The sequence below is a fragment of the Dipodomys spectabilis genome, unplaced genomic scaffold (genome assembly GCF_019054845.1).
Source record: "Dipodomys spectabilis isolate Male_0828 unplaced genomic scaffold, ASM1905484v1 ptg000173l, whole genome shotgun sequence".
Classification (NCBI taxonomy): domain Eukaryota; kingdom Metazoa; phylum Chordata; class Mammalia; order Rodentia; family Heteromyidae; genus Dipodomys; species Dipodomys spectabilis.
The window spans coordinates 1638579-1658857 of NW_024870850.1; the positions used below are offsets into that span (position 1 = coordinate 1638579).

The 20279-nt window shown below is 36.8% G+C and overlaps 1 protein-coding gene across 1 annotated transcript; it reads right to left on the reverse strand.

Moving 5' to 3' along the window:
- Window positions 1–297: 297 nt before the first annotated feature.
- LOC122119866 (vomeronasal type-2 receptor 116-like) lies at window positions 298–19763 on the reverse strand. Its single transcript, XM_042693934.1, has 6 exons — window positions 19666–19763; window positions 7324–7612; window positions 5307–6113; window positions 3130–3357; window positions 2092–2215; window positions 298–1214 (listed from the first exon to the last, which is right to left on the reverse strand). The coding sequence occupies exons 1-6, from the start codon at window positions 19761–19763 to the stop codon at window positions 298–300; spliced, it is 2463 nt and encodes an 820-aa protein (XP_042549868.1).
- Between the last annotated feature and the right edge of the window lie 516 nt (window positions 19764–20279).

The following is a 20279-nucleotide window of genomic DNA, read 5'->3' on the forward strand; positions in this document are numbered from 1 at the left end:
TAATATACTTGAAAATTTAGAAAAATGATTCAGAAAGACAAGAGTGAACATAAACTGAGAAGAGGGGATAATATTAAATGCAGATTAAATAGGAGGAACCAAACTATACCAGGAACAGTTAAATTTAAAAAGTGAGCACCACTACTTATGGCTGCTACTAGCAGAAAAATGAGCAAAAGACCCTTATTCATTGAAATAAAAATTTCACAATACAAACTAGTATAACAATGAGAAATTACTGTAGATTTAGACCAGACATATATACTACTCAAGCATATGAGTTTAAACATGAGAAAATTAATTTCTTCTACTACATAGTCTTTTATCCCTGAAGCCATGTAGAGAATCTCTGTTGAGCATTAACAAGATATTGTAGCACCTTGGGGCAAAAATGCAGCCTAGGAGTCCTGCACCAGATGCCAAAATGGAGAAGACCTCCACTGCCACCATGACCTTCCCCTTAGCACTGTGGTAGACAGGCAGGAAGGTGAGCCACACACTGCAGAACACCAGCATGCTGAAGGTCAGGAACTTGGCTTCATTGAAGGTGTCAGGCAGGTTCCTGGCCAGAAAAGCCACAGTGAAACTGGCCAGGGCCAGGGAGCCCAGGTATCCCAGGACACAGTAGAAGGCAGTGAGGGATCCCTTGTTGCACAGGATGATGATGTGGCCATGTTCAGAGTGTGCATCTGTGTCCACAAAGGGAGGATAGGTCCCCAACCAAAGTCCACAGAGGGTCACCTGGATCAGGGTGCAGATGGGAATGATGAGGTTTGGAGCCCCTGATACCAGCAGCCACCTCATCTTTCTCCCTGGGGAAGTGGCCTTGAAGGCCAGGACCACAGTCACTGTTTTGGCCAAAACAGTAGAAACAGACACAGTGAATGCAACCCCAAATGTGATCTGTTGCAGGATGCAGGTGACTGTGTTGGGACGTCCAAGAAAGAGCAAGGAACAGAGGAAGCAGAAGATGAGGGAAATGAGCAAGATGTAGCTGAGAGCCCTGTTGTTGGCCTTGACAATGGCAGTATCTTGGTGTTTCACAAATATCCCAAGAACAACAGCAGTGAGCATAGAGAAGCAGAGAGCCATGCAGGCCAGAGCCATGCCCAAGGGGTCTCCAAAGGCCAGGAAACTTTCAGCTCTCAGGAGGCAGTGGTCTCTCTGTGTGTTGGCATACTGATGATCTGGACACTTCATACACTGTTCCATATCTGGTAAGAAGTTTAAGCTGCCATTATCATTAGTTCTTGTTGTGAAGCCCCTTTCTTCAAAGAAATTAGGGTATTGTTCATTTGGATATAATTCTAACATTAAGTATCATAAACCTACTTTTATTTATTTTCTAAACCATAACTTCCTCTCCTTTGCATCTTTTTTATTTTGGCTTTTGTATTCGTTTTTTTTCTTTCAGTGATTATTACATCTGTTGATAATGTGCCGTTTGGGACATTCTAGTGTACCAGTGACTTCCTACACCTTTTTTCTAATGTTTATTAACAGAACTATACCCTGTTCTACAATCCAATTGAAAATTGTAAATAATATGGCTTACATTTTCCTACATGTCTCTGTAAAACATTAATTTTATCCTATGGCACATCCTTGATTCATCTCATTCTATTTTTCTCTCCAACTCATCTGAGAAGTAGTAGGAACAGAGTAACCACTCCTGGACACATATTCATGCTCACTTCTTAAAATGAATCCACCTTTCTAAATATTTGCTTTGTGATATGAGCAGTTCTGGGCAGAGGGAAATATATTTGCAACATCCATGTGTTCTGTGTGAACAAAATGTAAATTTTAAGATGACTGTGTTTACTTTCATATTAGAGTTTATAGTTGTGTTAACCCTAGGTGATAAGAGAGATTAATGAAATAACTTGGCCTGCAGTAGACTAGAAAATACCATTAAAATATGTAACTCAAGCTCATGACCTATCATATATCAACTAGCAATACTACCACTTGTGAAAATGAAATTATTAACAGAGAGAAGTAAAATGATGTATAACTTTTGCATTGACTTCATTAAATTGAGGAAAACAGGGGAGAGATGAACAATTTCTTAGTAAGTTACAGACTTACCTGTCTCATTAGCAATCTCATTCTCTGGGCAAAGGGTACAATCAAAACAACAGTCAGCCTTTCCTTCTTGATGAGATTTCCTGAATCCAGGACAACAATTCTTACTGCAGACAGAGTGAGGAGTCTGAGGAAAATCAAGTATATGTCAGTAACTCTTCAAACTTTCTTAACTAGTTCTTCAAAAATCCATTGTTTTAAAGAATCAGATTATTAAGCATAATGTTTCTATGCAATTAAGTCCAGTCAATTAATTGAATTCGGTTATACATTCTATATCCCATTATTCTAAAAGACTTTTATGTTCCACCTGAATTTCTAGCTTGTTGAACTATTGAACAGTATGGACTCTTTAAAAGTTAGAAACTAATGGTGAAGAAAAAGTCCTAATATACAGTGCCATGGAGCTTTTGAGAATTCAAGTCATTATATTTTGTCTCTTACTCATCTGTGACATGCGGCAAAGCAAAGAGGAGGACCTAGCTTTTATAAGGTTATGTGAACCCCAGGCCTAAGTTTCCTGTGGCTCTGAAGAATAAATCTTATCACAGACACCTTCAAAGTTTCCTCTCACAAAAGCTGCCTAAGTAGCATCCACAGAAGGGAACAAACTAAAAGGTTCCACTACATAAAGTGATTCCTCAGGTATTTTATCACAAGTGCAGGGAACCTACCAAAAAGATATAATTTATATTTTATGAAAATATTCTCAATCAATATTTAAAACATTTAATTTTTTGGTGCTGATCCTGGGGTTTGAACTCAAGATCTAGGCAGTGGCCTTGAGTTTTTTTGCTCAAGGTTATAACTCCACTACTTGAGTCACAGCTCTACTTCCAGATTTTTAGTGGTTTATTGGCAGTAACAGTCTCATAAACTTTCCTGCTTGGGCTGACTTTAAACCATGATATTCAAATCACAGCTATCCAAGTAGCTAGGAATATAGAGGAAAGTGGCTGGCACTCAGTCAGGTATAAATTTAAAGGATGACATTTACTTATGTATTTGTCCTTAAAATCATTATGATTAGATCCAACCCACCTCTGCAGTTCCTATGGTCCACTCTACCATATCTTCTGATAAGGACAGTTGATTATCATGGAGAGCATATGGAGAAAACTTTCCTACTTTCACTGTACATTGAAGACCTTCTGGAAAATTCCAAATGTTCAGAATGTCATACTCTGGCTCCAATTTCCTTTTCTCATCCAAAATCACTTGGTCTCCCACAGGATTGTAAAATTGGATGTTTTCCAGAAAAGGGTGCAGCTAAAATAGATACATCATCTTATGGTGAAGTATATCCCAGAGTTAAGACAGAAAACCTGAACTAAGAAAAGTTCCTGAATGCCTTTAATCCCTGATTCTGAATTGAAGAATAGGAGAGATACCTAATGAAATATCACAGAATAAAACCTATGGAGGAATAAAAATAATCTTTTTGAATTCTGTTCACTTATAAAAGGAATAGAAGATCTTTTATCCCAAAGAGAAACCAAGGTGAACCATACTAAAGCTACCAGCACACAAATATGTTTATTGCAGCATTGTTTACCATAGCTAAGATATGGAACCAACTTAGATGCCCCTCAGTATATGAATGGATCAAGAAAATGTGATGCACACACACACACACACACACACACACACACACACACACACACACACACACACACACACACAATGGAATTTTATGCCTCTATCAGAAAGAAATTATATTAAGTAAAGTAAGCCAGGCCCAAGGAAACATAGGTCCCATGGTTTCCCTTATGTGCAATTACAGAAAAGCTCAAAAGCTATGTATATATGACCAGATAAGATGATGTTAAGCAAAATGAACCCTAAGATAGGGACACAAGTGATTTTTCTTTCTTGCTATTGTTTCTAAAGTATTTGTAATGTAATGTGTGAATTTTTTGTTTCTTTGTTTGTTCCTCCTCCACGGTATAATTCCTGTGTTTGATGTTGGTGCCCTGCATCTCGTACATACTACACTTGTCGAATTTTGGGTGAGGAAGGCAAAAAACAAAAAACTTAAATAAGGATACAGGTTGACCCATTGTAACAATGAGATACACAAGACATTATGTTGAAAATGAACTTTACAACTTCGGGGTGGGGGAGAGCAGTTGTGGAGGTGGAAAGGAAGGGGTGGTAGGGGAAAAACAAAGGAGGAGTTAACAGTGCTTGATAGGAAATGTACTCATTACCTTGCTCATGTAACTGTAACCCTTCTGTACAGTATTTTTACAATAAAATTGTATTAAAAAATAAACCAATGTGATTTAAGTAGTTATGAATGAGACAATTCTCCATTGTGTAGGCACAGCTTAGCATAAGCACTATTTTTATGAAGGTCTACACTTTGAGCTTGCTAAATTTTTAATACCAAAGTTGAATGAAACGATGATTTATGAAATATATGAAAAATTCTTTCAGTAGGTCTTCCTTTGCTATTATTGAAAAACTCATAAGAGAAAACTGCATTCACAGTTTTCACAACATTTGCTATGAGCAGATTGAAGCTATCTGTAACTAAATGATTTCATAAGCCAGGTGGTTCACACCTCTACACTCAGCTATTCAGGAGGCTGAGATTTGAGGATTGCCGCTAAAATCCAGAATGGGCTGAAAGTCCGTGAGACTTGTCTCCAATAAATTACTCAGAAAAAAAAGAGAAGTACTGGTATGGCTCAAGTGATAGATTGCTAGCCTAAGGCAAAGGGACCCAGGTAAAACATTCATGTTTCTGAACCAACAAAATAAAAACAATATACAGAATCATGGAATACATTTTATTCTTGTTACTGGCCAGTTGATTTCTGAAGAGCATTTGAACATATGTCTGTAACCCCTCATAATATTTAAACAAAAGTTATTTCCGGCTGGGTGCCAGTGGCTCATGCCTGTAATCCTAGCTACTAGGGAGGCTGAGATCTGAGGATCACGGTTCAAAGCCAGCCTGGGCAGGAAAGTCCATGAGACTCTCATCTCCAATAAAAACCACTAGAAAACTGGAAGTGGTGCTGTGGCTCAAGTGGTAGAGTGCTCGCCTTGAGCTGAGTAGTGCCCAAGCTGAGAGTTCAAGCCTCAAAACCGACAAAAAGTTATTTCCTGGGTTTGGGAAAACACCTGGAATATTCAATTTCATAGAATAAGACACATTCTAGGAAGTGCCTTTGTTCATGGTGTATGCCATTGAACAAAGGTGAAATTACCTGTGCAGGGGAAGGCACTGTTCCTTTTCTATTTCCCATTGTGTGATCTTCTGTTTGATGAAGAAGCATCTCATGGAGAGCCTGGGCCACAGCATACACAGCATTGTATATATTGTAACTATCTCCAGACATAGTCATGACAGAAATATACCCAGACAACCAATCCAAAGAGGCTTCATGAGGACAATTGTCCCATGTTACACAGTCAGAGTCAGCATCTGAGCAATTAAATGACAGAAACCACAACCTAGCAAGAAAAATGTCTTCTGGGTATTTGGAAGGGTTTACTGCCTTGACAAAATCTGTGAATCCAGAAAGATCTGTATGATGATGTGAAAAAATAAGAGGAACATGCAATGAGCCTAGAATGAAATATTTCCTTCTCATGGTTAAATCCCACTGTGAGTTCATGATACAAACTTTGCCTTTGATTAAGAGTTGCTCAATACACACCATTAAATCTAGTAGTGATTCATTATCACCATATATGATGAGGACATTTGCTGAAGATTTATTTATCTCATTATAAACTTCGATTAATTTGAATAGATGAGACACACCTTTGCTTGAGATCAGTAGCTCATAGGCCACACAAACTCTGTTCTTGGTCATCTCTTCTTTCAATTCAGCAAGAACCCATGAACCATTCTCATCCTGTGAGGTCAGCAATCCTACCCAGCTCCAGCTGAAGTAAAGCAGTAAGGAGACCATGGCAGTGGCTATTGATGTGTCCTTTGGAGCTATCTGATAGAGAGCAGGAAACTTGTGATGGTCACTCAGGCCATGATCAAAAGGCCCCATGGTAAGCTAAAGAGAAAGAAAATCGGATGCTTCATGAATGAGAAGATTACCAGTAGGTAAAGTAGGTAGAAGGTAGGTTTTGTTTTAGTTTTGAAAAAATAGTTTAATTGTTTTTGAATAGTTGTAGAATATGTGAATTTATTTGTAAAATGTCTCCTGATCTGTCACTATTTTTTATCAACTTTTCCCATCAATGTCAACCCTAACCATTCCCTGCCTTTCCTAATTCCATTTTCACACATGTATATTGAATATTACATTGTTTAATTCCACCCATCCATTCCGTGTTCCTCTGCCTTTTCCGTCAACACCTACCTGACTCAGACAAGATATGCAATCTGGTGTTTATTTTTTATTAGAAAAGTCACAGCATGGACTTTCACCCCTATGTATACCATACTTTCACCAGATTGATCATATATATACATATACAAATATATATATATATATATATATGTAAGAGGCTATGTGCATGTGCCATATTAATTTCATATTGCATAGTTAATATTATAGATCTAACTTTCACACATGAGAGAACACATTTCACATTTCTGGATCTGAGCCTGACTTACTTCATTCAACTGGGATTGAATCCTGATCCTCAAATCTCAGGCACATGAGTAGCTAAGAGTTACAGGCATGAGCCACCAGCCACCAGCTCTTACATAATATTTTAAAGATGCACTCAGTAGTATTCCTTTCTAGATTTTCATTGCAATTTTAAGTGAACTTACAAGCCAGTAGAGGGGTAAAAACTCATGTCCTCATGCATTTCCTTGTTTTTTCCCCCTCAAGACTGGTCAATCACTTGATCTACACATTTACTTTCTGCTTGTTGCTGGTTAATTGCAGATACAAGTTTCCTGATTAGTTAGCATACAGGTGTGGGTCATCAGTACCCTGCTCAACATATCTTCACACTACAAAGTCATTTTCCGTTTCCTGATTGTATTAAAGAAAAATATTGATAAGGCTTGAAACAATAAATTATTTGTCTGCTCTAACTCTCCATTTCTCCTTTCTTGAACAGTGAATACACACACACACACACACACACACACACACACACACACACACATCCCACTTTATATATAATTTTGAATACTTACTTTTTGATGCCACAAAATTTGATAGGCTCATAAGTCTCTTCCTTCATTCTCTTCTAGCACATGAAATATTAGTCATTTTTATATCCTTCTACATCTTCCACCCTCACCTGTGGAAATCTGTAGAGTCCCAGCAACGTCCCAATTTGGTCAGATTTTATTCCTGATGGTCCTGTAAGTACTGCTATAGACCTCCTTTCTCTCATACAGGAGTAGTTTGGAATCTTGTACTTCCCAAAGAGCCAAGTGAAGGGATTCTTGAACATTGTCCAAGCTCTGAAGTGAATATTATACATATCAAATCCCAGAGAGAAGTTGTGTAAAAGATCAGGGTTTTTGTTGATCTCCTCAATAGCAAAAGCCAAGGCCAAAACAAACTGATAGTTCTTGAAGATAAGCCTGTATAATAAGCATAGAAATTTAGGAGGATTTTTACAGAACTTAGGATTTTCATGGATTGAATTCTCAATTCTCTGCTAATGACTGTTAAAATATTATCCTAATTGGAATAGAATGTGAATGCAATGTCTTATGTTTGTATGTAGAATTAAGTAAGGACATGAAAGGAACATGCCACGAATGAGATTCAGAAACTTAATTAAGCTGAGAGACATCCTTTTCCCCCACTATTGCATGCACCACAGCAAAAAAGCGCTTATCCATTGCATTAGGTTTTCATGAGGCAGAAAATATTCTGGAAATCTTGTGTTTGAGTCACCCAGTTATGTTATGCGTTTGTATGGCAGGTCAGACTAACTAATGAATGTTCAAATTAAGAGTAACTTTCAGAAGCAAAGTGTTATTTATGAAAGATTATATAGCAAACTGTTCTAATAGACTTAACTTGTTGAACAGCTCTTCCTGGAATATCAACCAGAACAAGAGCTAAAATATAAGGTGAGAGAATTTTGTTTTTATTTATGCAATAAAACAAAAGGGTTGCATTCAACTTCAATGAACTAATTATGGAGAGGGGAGCCTCCAATATGGAGGTTGAGAAGAGAACTGTAAGGAAGAATTACAATGCAATCCCAATTCCAAGGCCACCATGGTAAAATGCTGTGCTCACTATTCTCTTCCAAATATATATAGATTGAGAAACTGAAAAGGAACAAATAGAGAGAAATAAAAAGTTTCAAAGTGGCTGGGAATGTGGATCAGTGGTAGAGTGCTTGCCTTGCATACATGAGGTCCTGAGTTTGATTCCTCATCACCACATAAGTAGAAATAAAAGCTGGAAGTGGTGCTCTGGCTCAAGTGGTAGAGTGCTAGCATTGAGCTGACGAGTTGAGGGACAGCGCCCAGGCCCAGAGTTCAGGCCCCATGACTGGACCCTCCAAAAAAGTTTCAAAGTACTTTTCTTTTTTTCTGTGTTTCATATCTGTGAGTGCCAGTGTGTGTGTATGTGGACATGCATGTGCACATGCGCACACACATGCACGTGTACGCACTTGCCCACATGTGCATGTGTTATGCACATTCTAAAGAAATTTATATAATGAAATCAACAGACATTCTTCAAAAATGGAAACAATGAAGGCACATCGGAACTACTAATTAAAGGATAAACTTGTTCAACATATGCTGTAGGTATATACGAAATGATTACAATGAAAACCTATCATGTTTGTGAAGTCTTCTAAACAGAAGAAAATAGTGACTTTGAGGGAAATGTAATTGAACCACACATATGGCAAAGCAAACTGTAAGTAAGAATGAAGATGTGTGAAATGGTTTGTCAAAAGTTGATTATTTTCAAAAAAGGAATTGTGAACAAGGATACAGTGTTCTATTCCTTAACATGAAGGGCAATGAAATTTTTGGCCATAACATCTACAGCAAGCTGTCTCATCATGATTTCACAAGTGAGATACATATACAGGGAGGATTCTCTAAACTATAACAGAAATGGGACTTATATCATATAGGTGTGCTCTCATTTGCCTAATAGCTAATCCTCAGTAGTATCCATATAAATCTAGAGAATGTGGCAAGAAATCTTTACAGTAATAATGCAGATAAAATATATGTAAATTATCCACAAAGAATATTGAGCCTACAAAAGATATCCTTTAGAAATGAAGAAAGGATAAAGATGTTCTCAGAGAAGCACAGTTAAGAGTATCTGAGTAATAAATGAGCTAATGACTTCAGAGAGACTTCTTAGAAGAAGAAATAACAATGGCAAATAGACACATTAAAAAATGTTGAACATCGCTTTCTATAAAGAAATGCAAATGAAGACCAAACTGGGACTGTGTCTCAACCCAGAATGGCCATTATCAAGAAAACAATAAGAAATGTTGGTGAGGATGTGGTCCAAAGAGACTCTATTACACTGTTGGTGGGAATAGAAATTTGTTCAACTAGTTTGGAAAGTAGTATGGAGGGTCCTCAAACACTAAACATAAAACTATCCTAGGAGCCAACAACTCCACTTCTGAGCATATATCCAATACTGAACAAACAAAGTCACATTAAAGCTATCACCACAACCATGTTTATTGCAGCTTTATTTAATATAGCCAAGGTATTGAATTAGCCCAGATACATCTATATACACAATGGAATTCTGCTTATTCATGATAAAGAATGGCATTGAACCATTAATAAAGAAATGGAAGCTAGGGACCGGTGGCTCACACCTATAATCGTAGATTTTCAAGAGGCTGAGATCTGAGGATCGCAGTTCAAAGCCAGCCCGGGCAGGAATGTCCCTGAAACTCTTATCACCAATAAACCACCAGAAAACTGGAAGTGGCACTGTAGCTCAAGTGGTAGAGTGCTCATCTTGAGCTGAAGAGTTGAGGGACAGCACTTAGTCCCAGAGTTCAAGCCCCATGGCTGACCAAAAAAAAAAAAAAAAAAAAAAAAAAATTAAAAAGATAAAGGAATGGAAAGATTTGGAGAGGATTATGAAATATGAAGTAAGTCAGACCCAGAGAAACGCAGATTGTATGATTTCTCTCTTTAATGGAAACTAGAATGTGTCTATAAATCTGGAAGTAAGCACACTGAGTGGTATCCAAGCCATTTTAAATGAATTAACTGAAGTATAATAGAATCTATGGAGACCCCAAGATAAGTATTCAAATGTTTTTTTTCTTTCATGCAATTGTTTCTAACATATTTATAAGATGATTTCTATGTTGCTTTGTAGGTCCCTCCCCAAGGTATAACCCTTACTTTCACTATATTTGATGTTTGTATAATTTGTGGATGGGAAGGGCAAAAACAAATCGTTTAACTAGGGATACAGGTAGACCCATTTGCAACAATGAGATGTACAAGTAGTTATGTCGAAAAACGAACTTTACAGCTTTGGTGGGGGGGGGGAGGATCGAGTGAGGGAAGTAGGGGGAGTATGGGAAGGGATGGGAAGGGGAAACAAAGAAGAGGCAACAATGCTTGATAAGAAATGTACTCCTTATCTTGCCCATGTAATTGTAACTCCTCTGTACAGTATTTTCACAATAAATAAATTTTAAAAAAAGAATCCATGGAGAGCAAAAATAATGTAATTACTAAGAAAGATAAAGTCTAAGCCCAACAAAATGAGTATTAGGAATACCTGCAGGGTGTAGGAGGTCAAATGTATAGGAATAGAAGCATGAATATGGGAGATGAGTAGAATGCAGGCAAGAATGCATTGTATATGCCACAAAATTAGGACAAATAAGGGAAGGGTTGGATGAAACATATTGAAGGGATGACACAGATCAAGATGCATTGTATACATGAATTGCTTTGATAAATGGCAAAAAATCAAGACCTAATCTAAAATTAAGAAAATGAAGCATGGGGTTCAGGTGGGAGTGATATTGAGGCACTGAATTCATCAACTGCTCTCTTTATACAACTGCATAAAGCAAATAAAATTTAAAAAATCTATTAAACTTACTAGTAAGAGTGACTATACCATTGAGCTGAGAATGTTCCAACAATGCTGCCACTACAACCATGCTTATTGCAGCTTTATTTACTATAGGCAAGATATGGAAGCAGTCCAGATGTTCCTCAGTGGAGGAAAATGTAGTCTGTATACACAATGGAATTCTGTTCATCCATTACAAAGAATGACATCAAACCATTCATAAAGAAATGGAAAGACTAGGAAAAGATTGTGTTAAGTGAAGTAAACCAGACTCAGAGAAGCACAGGTTGTATGATTGTTGGGAACTAAAATGTGCCTGGGGCACACAAGCATTTATAAATGAATTAACTGAGTTTAATAGAATCTATGGAGAACACAAATAGTATAATTCTTTAGAAAGATAGAGTCCAAGTCCAAAAAATGAGTGCCAGGATGGGGGTATATATACATCAGTATACATAAAGTGCACATAAATTGTTTGTTAAATGGCAAAAAACAATTCAATAAATAACCTAAAATTAAGAAAAGAAGGGAGTGGGGTGGGAGGTGTGGGTGAGAATGTTGAAAGGGGCACTGATCAAGAGGCACTGTATTCATAAACTGTTCTATTGAATGGTAATTTGTTGTACTTCTACCAAAAGAGAATAAAAATCTAAAACTGTATAAAACTTACTGGTAAGAGTGACTATAAAAAGTGACCTGCGAATGTTCTAACATTGTAAATGTGGTAGACAAATCTTACACATAATTCCTATGAAGAGGGAAAAATTGGTAATATATCTAGTAATTACCATAGATCAATATAAATTTGAATATCCAATTTACAAATGATGGGAGGAATACAATGCAGTTGCAGTTTTCATTTGTATGTCTTTAATATTTTATCTTAAAATATTAAATGAAAAAGTTTCACTAACAGTTAAATGAAAAGATTTCATTATAACCTTTCTGTAATTCATTTATGGATTTGATCACAGTCCTCTACTATTTGCGTGTGTATATTTTGTTTCTTTTTTATCCTCATTGTCAAGGATAGCTGTCATCATTCCTAAATAGTTTGTTGTAATCTATTTTAGCCCCACAAGCACCACAGAATGTATAACCGACAAATTAAAACTCATATTCCAAAAGTCAAAAGTCACTACTATTGAACTCAATAGAAGATTCTAGATGGAGAGCAAGGGCGGAAGAAGTTGCAATAAACCTGAAGAAGAAGTCACATATTGGAAGTAGTGACAAGTGATCTGTCAATAATGACTGGGAATGGAAACGCAAGAAACTACCAATAAGAGTTAGAATGTCTGAATGAATAAAACCTCCAATCCAAATGATAGTTTGATTCCAAGAAACACAATTCGCCATCAGTGGCCCTCAATGAGTGTAAGAAAGGAATGTAAGGCAGACCCAGAGAAGCATAGTTTGCATGGTTTTTCTGAATGTAGTAGCTAGAATGTACTTCTAAATCTACAAATAAACAAGCCAAATGATAAAAAAAAAAAAAAAAACAATTTAAAAAAGACATTTGGGATGGGTGCTGGTGGTTCATGCCTGTAATCCTAGCTACTCAGAAGACTTAGATATGAGGATCATGGTTCAAAGGGAGCCCAAGCAGGAAAGTCCTTGAAACTCTTAACTCCAAAGAACCACTAGAAAACCAGATGCGGTGCTGTGTCAAGCGGTAGAGTGCTTGCCTTGAGCTGAAGAGCTCAGGGACAGCATCAGAGTTCAAGCCCCATGACCACCACCACCACCAATAAAAAGTCACTTGAACATGATAAATTGTACAGGTCTCTAGGTATTCCACACAGTGTGAATAAAGATTATATTTAGGAGAGGAACACAAAGGTGAAATAACGATGTGCATCTGATCATGCAAAATTATATTTGTCGAAATGAACTCCAGTAAATGGTCACAAGAGGTTTTTGTTTGTTTGTTCATTTGTTTATTTTACTTATTTTGCTATTTTATCTACCTTTGGTTTGTTCATGCATGTGTTTTTGTGAGAGCATGGGGGCACAGAAATGGTGGAACAAAGTGTAAACAAATGAGGCAGTGCTACTCACTAGACACTATGCTGAAAATAAACTATTGAAGTTGTGGCTGAGGATGGGAAGCAAACATAGCAAGGGAACAGGTGACGTTGTTCCAAAAGAAATGTACTCTTTCACTTATGCAACTGTAACCCCCTCTGTACATCAGCTTTATAATAGAAATAAACAATAAGTGAAAGGACAAAAAAGCAGTGGAATAAGGCGGCTCACGCACATAAAAGCCAAAAGAAAGCAGAAGCATCCATCGTATATCACAGACTTTAATCAAAGCAACCAAATGTGACAAGTTTGTAGTAATGATAGATGGATCAAATCAACAAGATGACATAACAATTGTAAATGTATATTAACACACTATCCAATCACTTAACTTAAGCAGCCTTTGAAATAGTCCTCGATATATTAATAGTTGAAGATTTTCTGGAGAGATCATCCAGAGAAACTCAACAGGGAGGTATGAGGATTAAATGTCACCTTTGATTAGATGAGTCTCACATCCACTTATAGAACATTTCACCAACGTCTGAATAAACCATTTTTCATCAACATACTGAGCATTTGATCTCCAGAAGAGATCGTATGATAACACACAAATCTAGCCAGATTTAAAAAGTATTGAAAGTATGTCGAGCACACCTGTAGACCACACTGTAGTAAGAGTAGAAATTAACCAGGAAAACACCGAAAATATGCCCATAACATGGAAATGAAATGAATTATTTTTCAGGTAAAAAAATAAATTTCACTTAAAATATTCAATTTCATTCAGTGATTAATGCATCATTAAATGATTTGTTTTCAAGCCAAACTTCAAGAAGATAACTGCTTTTTGGAACAAAAAAATGAAAACAATTATCAGAATCTACAGATACAGAAAAAGAGGAATGAAATGGCACTTTAACAACCTTTGCTGAAATCAGGAGTACAGACACTGTACTAAAGAATCTATGCTGTATCTCATGGAACTAGAAAAATAAACCCAAGATAAGTAGAAATAATGAAATAATCAAGTATAAGGAAAAGAATTAGAGAATAAAGAACACAATAGCAATAATCAATAAAGCAAAGAGGAGGCTTTACAAAAACAGCAGGGGGATAAGACTGAAGTAAAAATCATGCAATATCAAAGGCAAAAGCAACAAAATTACACATATCAACACATATCACCCATTATTCTGGATCCCACTATCAGTATGGTGAAAATAGCGGTATTACTGAAAAACCAGCTACAGATTCATTGGAGTCTCCATCAAAATTCCTATCAGTTCCCTCACAAAAATTAAAAAGGCACAACTAAATTTTATGAAAAAGGAAATCCTCAATTAGCCTGAGCTACCTTAAGGCAGAAGAACAACATGACAGTATCTCTATATCTGGTTTTCTCTTATACTGCAGAGCTATAATAGCAGAAAAAATTCTGATGAAAACAGATACATGGATCAAGGAAATAAAAGACCAAAAAGTAATTGCAAACAATAGATATCTGATTCTTGGAGAAGGTGCCAAATAATACATGGCTTAAACCCCACACCCATAAGAAGGGATGACATTGTGAAACTGGGCATTTATGCGTGAAACACCATATATTTTTTAATGTCAAAATTGTTTAGTTCTTTGCACTAAGCACTTGGGTTATTGAGAACCTCTGTTAAGAATATCATACACATATTCTAATTCTGAAAAATGAGGGAAATCATGTGGCAAGCTTTTCTTTGGGTCTGGCTTATTTCACTTAATATAAATTTTTGCAAGTCTTTCCATTTCCTTATGAATGGAACAATGTTATTCTTTCTGATGGAAGCCTAGACTTCCATTGTGTGTATATACCACATTTTCTTGATCCACTCATCTACTGAGGGGCATTTGGTTTGATAATGAAGCATATGAACATGAACTACAACTTGTGGAAACGAGATTCTCATTAGACCCTGCATATAGGTTTTTTTTTACCTTCATCATTGTTTTTTTCTTTATTCATTTCTATTAGTTTTTTTGTACCTTGTGTTTTGCATAATAGACAATGCAATATGTGGAGGGGAGAGAGAATCACAGAAGCAGCAGAACAATTGATGAGCCATAGCAACATTGATATTCATTTGACACTATGTAGGATATGAACATTTCAACTTTTTTGGGGGAGAGGGAAGTGTTAAGTTAGATGTAAAGAGGGACGGGGAAACAATGATTAAAAACAAATTTGCTTATAGTCTTACCTATGTAATTGTAACCCCCAGCTCATGACCTTTTCAATAAAAAAATAGATTAGTTCTTAATAGAGACCTAAACTTTGCAAGTAATAGAGAAAATGAGGGGACCATACACACACAGGTAACTTAAATACAATTCAAATAGCTCATAAAACAACAGCAAGAATTAATCTCTGCTTTTGACTATGTGCTAGAATCAATTGTCTCATATACAAGGCCTTAAATTCCACCTCCAGAAATGGAAGTTAAAGCAGCTGTGTTGGTATTCAATTGAAAATATACAGCATAATGAAAGAAACTTTGAAACAGACAATTGAATAGTTAAAAATCTTGCTAGCTATTCATTTCAGAGAGGACTGGAAACAATTATATTAAGTGAAGTAAGTCAGGCCCAAAGAAACATAGGTTTCATAGTTTCCCTTATTTGCAATAACTAATATATGTCTAAGACAAGCGGAAAAGATAAAAAGCTATGTACATATGACCATATAAGATGATGCTAAGTGAATTGAACCCCAAGATAGGGACACAAAATTTGGGGAGGGGAAGGGAAAAAACAAAATGCAGGTTGATACAGGTTGACCCATGGTAACAATGAGATGTACAAGACCTTTGTTGAAAACGAACTTTACAACTTGTGGAGAGGAGGGACGGAGGAGTTAGGGAGGTAGGGAGGGAAGGGATGGTAGGGGAAAAATAAAGGAGGAGGTAAGAATGTTCGATGGGAAAGTACTCATTACCTTACTCATGTAACTGTAACCCCTCTGTACACTATTTTTATAATAAAAACATTTAAAAAAACAAAAAAATAGGTTTTATATTTCTTGCTGTTGTTTTTAATGTATTTATAATGTACTATGTGATTTTTTTGTTTCTTTTGTATGTTCTCCCATGGTAATACCCCTGTTTTCACTGTATTTGATTCTGGTGCCCTGAATCTCACCTATACATTTTTCTAATTTGGGAAAAGGAAGAGAAATACCAAACTGCTGAAATAAGGATACAGGTTGACCCATTGTAGCAATGAGATGTACATGACACTATGTTGAAAATGAACTTTACAATTTGGGGGAGGAGTTGGGGAGGTTGGGAGGGAAGGGTGGTAGGGGAAATCAAAAGAGGAGGTAACACTGATCGATGCAAAATGTACTCATTACTTTACTCATGTCACTGTAACCCCTCTGTACAGTATTTTTTATAATGTATATATATATATATATATATATGAAAAAAATAGTGAAAAACAACTCTAAAACACAAGTAGAGACAAAATCTAATCAAGAAATACACACTTAAAAATTAGAAATAGATATTGCAAAGAAGGAAAACAATGGGACCTATGTTTCTTTGTTGCTGGCTTACTTCACTTATTATAATTTTTTCCAAGACAAGCAGAAATGGTCAGATAAGTTGATGTTAAGTGAAATGAACCCCAAGATAAGGACTCAAATGCGTTTTCTTTCTTGCTATTGTTTCAAACATACTTATAAAATATTTCTTTGTTGCTTTGTATGTCCCTCCCCCATGGTATAACCCCTGTTTTCACTGTATTTGATGTTGGTATAATTTGTGGAGGGGAAGGGAAAAAATTGTTTAAATAGTGATACATGTGGACCCATTGCAACAATGAGATGTAGAAGATGTTATGTCAAAAATAAACTTTACAACTTTGACGAGGGGGGGTAGAAGGGAAGGGGGGAGAGGAGAGGACCGTGTAGGGGGGAGATGGGAATGGATGGTAAGGGGAAACAAAGGAGGAGGCAATAGTGCTTGATAAGAAATGCATTCATTATCTTGCCCATGTAATTGTAACCCCTGTGTATGGTATTTTCACAATAAAAAAATTAGAAATAGAAAATCACAGCAGAAAAAATGTTCAATCATTTGAGCAAGCAGGATATACATCAGTTATATATCAATCCAGACAAAAATTGCATTTTTGATAAAGGTATATAAGAAGTAAAGCTTGGAGATACTTCAAGAAATTGAAGCTATCTCTAATGGTGGCTTATGTCTGCAATCCTAGCTAAACAGGAAGCAAAGGGCTAAGAATTCTGAGTCAAAGCAAGGTGGTACAGAAAAGACCATGACACACTTTATCTCTAGTTAACTAACAAAAAGCTATAAGTGGAAGTGTAGGTCAAGTGGTAGAGTATCAGTTTTGAGAGGAAAAGACAATCAAGAATGTAAAGCAAGCCAGTGATCAGTGGCTCACTCCTAGCTACCTCAGAAAAATGAAAATGAGTAAAAGAAATTGGAAATATTGGAGAGAAAAAAAGAAGTGTGACACAATAAAATGGTTATAAAAAATGCGTGAATATAATCAAAATATGTTACATGCATGGTGGAACTACAATATGAATCAGGTACTTGGCATAAGCTCTATATTTTATCAAAATTGATAAGCATCACCCCAAATCAATGGGTGTAGACTTGAGTCAAATCTGTCACCTACTCATGTCTAATTGCAGTGTGCTATTTATCTACAAGAAAGACTTAGTCAATAATTATTGCTATCTGTAGTCAATAGCACACATAAAATTTTCCTAAGCCAGGTAAGACTTTACTTCATATCTATTGGTAGCTAAGAAACATAATTGGCTGAAATCATACTACTCGATGTGTCTATATCAATGCCTTAACAAAAGCACTCAAATATATTTTTGGGAAATTAAGAGAATGAAAATCAGCCAAACGTGTGTAAATAGTGGTAATATAAATAAGTTAAGCCAGACACTAGTGTGTCGTGCCTGTAGTCTTAACTACTCATGAGGCTGAGATATGAGGATTGTGTTTTGAAGCTAGCTTGGGCAGGAATATCTGTGAGACTCTTATTTCCATTTAACCACCAAAAATGCTGGAAGTGGAGCTGTGGCTTAAGTGCTAGAGCACTAGCCTTCAGCAAAATGTTCAAGGACAGCACAGTGCCGGGCCCTGAGTTCCCAGCACTAAAGAAAGATGAATGTACTAGTGATCAATAAGGAAAAATATATGCTATTGCAGGGAAGAGAGCAATTCCTATCCTGGGATCTCTGCTCTTAATTGTGGGCAGCTACCTCAGTCTATAGTTGTCACACCAGTACTTGAAAAGGAGTGAAAATGATAGACACAATGACATTTTCTTTTGCAGTAGGAATCACTTTGCTAGAATTTCTTGAAGTTCTGTGCAGTTATTTTCTTTTCTTTTTTTTACATGTTTTTATTGTTCAAATAGTGTACAGAGGGGTTACAGTTTCATGAGTAAGATATGAGTACATTTCCTATAGAGCATTGTTACCTCCTCCTTTGTTTTTCCCCTATCATCCCTTCCCTCCCCACCTCTCCAACTACTTCTTTTCTTTTTTAAGTGCAGCTATGTATTGCTGAGACTCTATGTTACAGAACCAAATTTAAGAATATGAATGTGCACAAGTAAAGCAGAACTTACTGTGGCAGATAAAATTCTCCAGTAAGTGATCCTTATCACACTAACCAGCCTGGTAAGGCATGGGTTGTGCATCATATTTGACATAAAATAATGATACAATGCTTAATTTGGGACAGTAACTACTTGTCTATAATAAGAATATGTGTGTGGACATGTGTGAGAGACAGAGAGTAAGACACAGAGAACAGACAGAGAAAACGGAGAGAGCCAAGGAGGAGACACAGTCCTAGAGCATAAAATCAGTGTCTGGACACTGTCCTTGAACTTTTTATGTTCAAGGCTAGCACACTGTCACTTGAGCCACACTTCTAGCTTTGGGTTGGTTAATTGGAGATAAAAGTCTCACAGATTTTTGTGCCGGGGCCAGCTTCAAACTTCCATTCTTAATTATCTGCCCCATGAATAGTTATGACTACAGGCATCAGGCATGAGCCTCCAGCCTACCATTCGACACTTTATCAACATTCTCAAAATATAGATGTTCCTAGAGAAAAGTTCACAAAACTACTGGCTTAGGGGGCCAGGAAATGTAGCTACAGCCCTTTAGTACAGATGTCATGCCAGTGATTCAGGTTGATTGTAATAACATCACTTCACTTTCTGCAATGACAGCTGAAGTGTAGGAGATACAGGCATGCAGAAGTAAAGTGAAGAATTTACTGGCCTGCAAAGGAGAAGCTGTATGGAAATAGAGTCCTGTCCTACTAGCAGGCAGAAAATCACTCAACAATAGATGTAAGATAAAACAGTGAAATTGAGCTGTTCCTGCTTCAATACAGATGATAGTCAGTGTAGAAAATACAGACATTGATGTGTGTACCTAGAGTTCCCTCAGCCATCACCCATCCTCAGAACAGAACAGTACATGGGAATAAAATATTGAATTACTTACAGCGTGTTCTCTTCTTGTCTGGAAGCATCAAGGTTACTATGAGCTTTTTCCAGAGCATAGAGAGGGAAAAACCCAGTGATCATCACATCTCCATCCATGTGTGCTCGTTGCTTCATACTAGAAAAGCAGCTAGTGCCAGCCAAGGACCTGATAAAGAGGGGAAACTGGAGAAGGAGTGTGAAAGTCAAAGGCCACATCCCTGAATCATATTCTAAGCTGAAATTCTGGCTGGAAGTGAGGCCCACAGTTTCAGGTATGTATCTTCATATATCTTTATATATGTACGTATGTGTCTTTATATTGACAGAGGTATACACTATAGCTCACCTTTCCTCAAAGCCTCTTGTGTGTCACCAGAAGTAATTTGTAAAACTCTAGCCTGAGGCCTGGCTTTGGTGGCCTTCATCCAGGAGAAAAACATGAGTTGGAAAACATGTTTGCAGATTTACCTTCTCCACTCCAGGTGCTATGATTTCATCCAAGACTTCAGAGAATGAGGCCCCAGGGACAGTTATCTTGGATGTATTTGGTCCATGGTGTGTGTCAAGAAACTATTTTCATGAAAGCCATCTGATGCAACTGGACTCCCTCAGAGGATTCCATGTCCTATGCAT

Bases quoted from the DNA above. Each gene is read 5' to 3' on its own strand.
- LOC122119866 (XM_042693934.1), bottom strand. From the start codon at position 19,763: ATGGATGGAGATGTGATGATCACTGGGTTTTTCCCTCTCTATGCTCTG. The intron at 7,613-19,665 runs GTAAGTAATTCA...CTTATTATACAG, and splicing joins AGACAAGAAGAGAACACGCT to GCTTATCTTCAAGAACTATC. The intron at 2,216-3,129 runs GTGGGTTGGATC...GATTTTCCTCAG, and splicing joins GGACCATAGGAACTGCAGAG to ACTCCTCACTCTGTCTGCAG.